The sequence below is a fragment of the Lactuca serriola genome, chromosome 4, assembly GCF_051521515.1.
Source record: "Lactuca serriola cultivar US96UC23 chromosome 4, Lser_US96UC23_V15, whole genome shotgun sequence".
Lineage (NCBI taxonomy): Eukaryota > Viridiplantae > Streptophyta > Magnoliopsida > Asterales > Asteraceae > Lactuca > Lactuca serriola.
The window spans coordinates 61658306-61664466 of NC_136411.1; the positions used below are offsets into that span (position 1 = coordinate 61658306).

The window sequence follows — 6161 nt, forward strand, 5'->3', positions numbered from 1 at the left end:
TACATTTCTGTTATACAAATTTTTTATGTTCCATTCTATAATGATACCTTTTGCATTTTAAAGTCAAAGCAAAAATTCAATTGAATTTGCATTCTCAATATACAAATAATCCCATGCTTAGTAAATAATTCCTTCAGGTGACAGTTTTCCTTTTGTTCAACAAGTTGCCTCAATGCAGTTATTTGTGATTGCTGTGTTTTTATGGTATCTTTTCATAATTGCAGCATTCATGAAGGATAACATGTTTCCTTGTATTCAAAAGTATTATTATTTGTTAATTACATTGCTATTCTGATGTAGCATAATTTGTTTCCTTTTGATTGTTAATTACACTGATTTCTATAGATTGTGTAACAGATTATACTGAGAACAATGAAAACTTATCTTCACTAAGAAGCAAACAAATCTTCATTAATTCTTAACATAGTACATAATCACATATTTACAGACACGAAGCATTGCAACCTTTCCCATTTTTGGCGTTCAATGTAACTGACTTTAACCACCTCCTTTAAGTAACTTCTAGTAACTACTTAGCAACATAGTTCCTCCATATACAAGTCTATATTATAAGCTGGACTTGCATAAGTCCCATCTTTTCTTTCATCTTTAAGAAATCTCCATCCTTTAATGCCTTAGTAGTAAGCACTTCAGCCACTTGATATTTTTTCCTGCAAAAGATAACTTCAACATCTCCATGACTTGCCAATTCACAGATAAAATGATACTTGATCCCAATATCTTTGCTTTTCCCGTGATACACTGGATTCTTGTTAAGTGTAATTGTAGATTTGTAGTACTATTTAGTTTTGGTTCAATGAATTTTAATACTATTTTTTTTTGGATTCTTGTTAAGTGCAATTGCAGATTTGTAGTACTATTTAGTTTTGGTTCAATGATTTTTAATACTATTTTTTTTTTGGATTCTTGTTAAGTGCAATTGCAGATTTGTAGTACTAATTAGTTTTGGTTCAATGATTTTTAATACTATTTTTTTTTTGAAACGGAAAACTAGCTAACCTACTCCTAAATACCACATATGTCTTGTAAGAGATTTGAACCCATGACCTCTCAGTTGAGAGATTCACTCATTACCGCTAGGCCAAAGGCTTTAGCGGTGAGTAATAACTTTTGGTACAACTCTCATCCGTTATGACTGATCTATTCCATGCTTTAGCGGTGAGTAATAACTTTTGGAAAGTTCACTGACACACGTCATATGGCTATATATAATGGTAAACAAAAAACTGAAGGGTATCTCTCTATACACAGCCCCAAAATCAAACATTGAAACCCTATTCTATAGATTTCATATCAAAAATGATGCGGAGAAAATCAAAGAGGGTTAGCAAGAGGGCTAAAAAACAGATCAAAGAAGATCGAATTTCCCGTTTGCCCGATGATTTGATTGATCACATTTACTCATTTCTAGACTCAAAATTTTCTGTTCAAAGTAGCCTTTTGTCACGTAGGTGGAGAAATACATGGAAAGGCCATCCACGTCTCAAATTCAAGACCGATCTCTCCACTGGTCATAAATTCGATAATTTTGTGCATAAATTTCTATCTAAACGAAAGAAAGATGCAGAAATTCCAATCATTGACATCATTTCAAATTCGATCCCCATCCGTCTTCTCAAAAAGATCATAGCATATTCAATGTCACACGGCACTAAAGTGCTCAGCATTCTGTACATGTATGATATACCAACTAGACGTGGCGGATTCGATTTGTCTTTGCTTAAATCTCATTTTCTTCAAGATCTTTATTTGGATATCGATTTTGAGTTGTTAAAATCTCCAAATCTGACATGGTATTTGCCTACTTTAACTACTTTACATCTGCAAAGGGTTACATTTACACTGGATCCTCCAAACGACGATGGATCCTTAGAATTGTTTTCCTCCTTTTCAAATCTGAAATATCTTGTGTTGCTTGATTGCCGATTATGGAATGTTCGTACATTCTATATCACATCAAGTGCATTAGAGAACCTCACATTAATCTGTCTTGTGCGTTCTTGTCAATTTGTGATCTCAGCACCGAATCTTTCATCTTTCATATATGATCACATGACTCCGTCTTTGTTATTAGCCAATGATCTTGATTTATTAGAAATGGTAAGCTTTCGAACCATTTATGATAGGCCTACTGAAAACCCACCAAATTATGTTGAAACAATGATCAACACTTTTCATCAACTTCACAAGGTAAAGCACCTTATTTTAGACAAAGATGCCGTGTTGTATATTTCAAGGTTTTGTGGCTTACGTGAAAGGAGACCTTGCCCTTTTGTGAGTTTAGAAAGTTTGACTTTGGATGAAATGCCTTGTTCTATCTTTCGAAAACATGTTGTGCTTGATGATATTTTAAGTTATTTCCGTAGCGGTTCTCCAGGTTGTGTAGCTTATATTGAATATATAGATTGACATGGGCTGCAATGAACCAGTCGGTCATTATCATATCAGGTAAGATCAATCTAAATTCTTAATACTTATTCATGTCAAATTCCTTTTTGAGCTATTGTTAAATTTATATGTACTTATCTCCATTTTACCCCTTCTTACACTGATAATTTTAAATTTTCAGGTTCTATTAATCTTTTCATATCAGAAGTTCTCCTGGCTACCCGTTGTTTTAGAATATCATAGATGCTTGTCTGTGAGATGTTGTTTAACTTATAATACATGCTTGGTAGCTGGTTTTGGCTACAAATGTTGTTAAACTTATAATATATGGATGTTTTGTGTTTATTTAAATCTTCTGGATTGCATACTTCCATAGTTTCTATTGCTACTTTTCTTTTCAGATGAAACACTGAACTTTCGAGTGAAAATAAGTGATCGCTTGTCTCATTATCTCCTTTACAAATATACAAGTGATAACTGTAATTTTATACCCAACCTATCAAAATTAACCCGAGTGGCTAATTTATCCAATCCTATTGTCACCCATGAATATGAACTTTTATTGGAGCATACCTATTAATCCTCTTCCTCCCCTTCCAGACCAAAACTCAATATCATCCTCAACCCAACACAACTCGCCTTGCAGTCTCTTTGAGTTTCCAAAGCAAATAGCCTCAAAAACCGACTAGAAAAAATGAATTTTACCATACCATTTGTCGTGCCAAAATTCCATTTGATGCGATCATAAAATTCTCCATCATAAAGTTGTGATCACCCAACTTGTTTATAGCTTTACAATACTCACACGCAGACTTGAACCACTTTTAGAACCAACACCACTTAGAAAAGTCTAGATTCCCCATAAAGTGCTCTGATCAAATTAACTCAAAGTGCGTCATCATTTGTATTAACAAAATATCCATTGCCACTTGATAAGAAGCGGTTTATTTGCAGCAAAAAGACTAAATCCTCAATCCGCTAACTTATTTAGGGGGAACCACCTTCTTCCACCATACAAGGTGTAACATTTTATCACAGATCTCTCTCCTCCCAAAAAAAATTACTCATCATACCTTCTACTTTAGCTAGGGATACTCTAGGGACTTTGAATATCTTGAAAAGATAAATACACAAACTTCCTAGAACAGTTTTGTAAGAGTATTTTGAAGGGCAAAAGAGGGCAAAACACACCTGAGATTATATTGATCGAGAGACAGAGCAAATTGGGGCAGATTTTTTCTTATATTTCATACGCTCAAAATGAAAGGGAAAATAGCTACATTTATATAAAAGAAATGCTACCTAGAATTTTGGGGGCAACAAACTCACTTCTTGGTTACGCCTAAAGAAAAGGTAATATGGCCTACATGGCCTGTTGAAAGACTCTAATAAACAGTGCATAAAATTTTCAATTTACCCTAAAAAATTATGGATTAAACCAACATATTTCCCCTTAATTCAGAATTTTCATTCCAGCCTTTCTCTCATTTCCTTGAACATGAATCTTGCGAACGGTTTGGTGAGAACGTCTGCCCTCTATTCATGACTTGCAACATGTCTTACAACCAATGTTTTAAAAACCGGTTATTTAGTTGAACCGGTATGGAAATGTTTCCACATTGGGAGTTGATGATTAGAATCTACATGTGAGTTAGAAACTTTAATGCAAGGACGGCGTTCAAGGAATATGCGTTAAATTTGAAACTTCATTACTTTGGAATTATTTTCAATGGAGCATTTTGTGAAATCGTTTGCTAAGTCTTTGTGACTTTGACGCCACGTCATCACAAAAGGACAATGCATGTAAGTTGAACTCTAATACATTTTAAGTAGTAAAAAGGATTTGGAATTGTGAAATGAGCATCGTTGGATTAATGTCCAATCGATTTGTTCACAAAGGAAGGACCATAGAGAGACATAGTATGCATGTTTATAACATGGCATGACTGATGTTTGATTCAAGTGTTTAGGTGATTAATTGAAACATTACACAATGAATAAAGTCTAATTAATATGGTGATTAAATAATAAGAGTTTTATTTATATTCAATAGCTTGAGACCATAGTTAATTAGGTTATTATTGTGTTTCACTTTGCATGTTTTACTTCCCAAATAATTGGATTATTCAAACATCCACAGTCGATCATACTTTTGGAAGTAAGTAGTGAATCAAGACTATCATGAATTGAATTGTAGATTGTCTATGGAGATTAGACATATCAATTGTTTGTTGTAATGTTGATGAGTACTCGAAAATGGGGATTTTGAGTATTGGATAAACCTACACTTAGAGAATTACTTCATGGATTTTATCACGAGTAATTTTAAGACGATAATATCTTATATTCTTGAAACAGAAATATGTCAGTTGTTGTTTACAAATCAATTGTGCATTGATAATACTTAAACGCATCAGTAACTTGATGTTATAAAACGTATTGTTGTGTGTGATTTTATGAGTGAATAGTGTAAGAATATAATTTGAAGTTTATCCGTTCCTTTTGCCCTAATGGGAAAATCAATATATGTGGGCCCTAACGGAGGAATATTTGATCATTTATCTAAGGACATGTTACTGACTAGATCAGAGTTCGATAACGACTTTTGGTAGCTACAATTTGCTAGTTAATTTGGTAGTTATACTGGAAATTTTAGTTATTAGACTTATCCAAGCAAAAGACTGATGGATTAGGTGTCTAAGCCCATAACTATAATTGGTATAAACGTGAACTGACAGTAGCACAATCCTTTTGGTTTGCCTCCAAAGCTGGCAATTGAATAAGGATGCCATCTTTCTAAATGCCTTGGACGAAATTTTGGTCCCTTCCCCCCCCCTCTCTCCCTTCCTCTCTCTCTCTCTCGCTCTCTCTCTCTCTGTATATATATATATATATATATATATATATATATCCTTGGTTGCTAGGGTTTGTTTGTGAACCATTAAAGGCACGACACTTATGGCGCTTGCTATCAAAAGTCTTTCAAGCAAGGATTCAAGATTGTTTACAATAACAATATTAAAGGTATGTATCATAACCCTTACTATGTGATTTTACATTATTTTATAGAGATCTAGGGTTTACAATTGGTTGTTCATATTGTATGTTAAATTAGAGAACATAGATGTTAATTAGGGTTGCATGCATACATGAGATTGTATGTTATGCTCAAAACCCATTAATTTCTTCATTAAACCTTGCGTTACCTTTCACATCTGGTACGTTGTCATCTTCATCATCTTAGGTTGTGGTCACTTGGTAAGATACGACATGTGAAATATATGGTGGATAACCTGTGACATCCCCAAAATCTCGGCCCGAAAAGACCAATTTTCATTTATGCTTTTAAAATAATTTCAGAGTAAATCCTTTTGATTTGAAAGAGTTGCGGAATTTGTTCCCAAAAACAAAACGTGATAAAACAATGTTTACCAAATCATTTCATAAAAGAAATGTATTTTCATTATATAATCAAAACTCGGGATGTCATGTTCCGATACAGACCATAAAGCATAAACGATAACATTACAAGTCATTCAACAAATATATACATATACAGACTTGTAAACAAAACAACTTGATGGTTCATCCATCTTATGCCCTTGCGCCACTTCCTGTCATACAAATAAACTGAGTGGGTCAGGCTTGGGAGTCGGGTGAGCATATAGGGTTTTCAACCCACAATAAATAATTATATTTAATTTCCACCAACCAACAATAACCCAATTACCTATTCCCGTTATTCTCACTTT

General features: G+C 33.7%; 1 protein-coding gene across 1 annotated transcript; it reads left to right on the plus strand.

The window, feature by feature from the left end:
* The first annotated feature begins 1320 nt into the window (after positions 1-1320).
* On the plus strand, positions 1321-2430 carry LOC145098425 (F-box/LRR-repeat protein At3g26922-like). The gene has a single exon (XM_079036062.1). It carries the CDS (start codon positions 1321-1323, stop codon positions 2428-2430), a length of 1110 nt encoding a protein of 369 aa, XP_078892188.1.
* The last annotated feature ends 3731 nt before the right edge of the window (positions 2431-6161 follow it).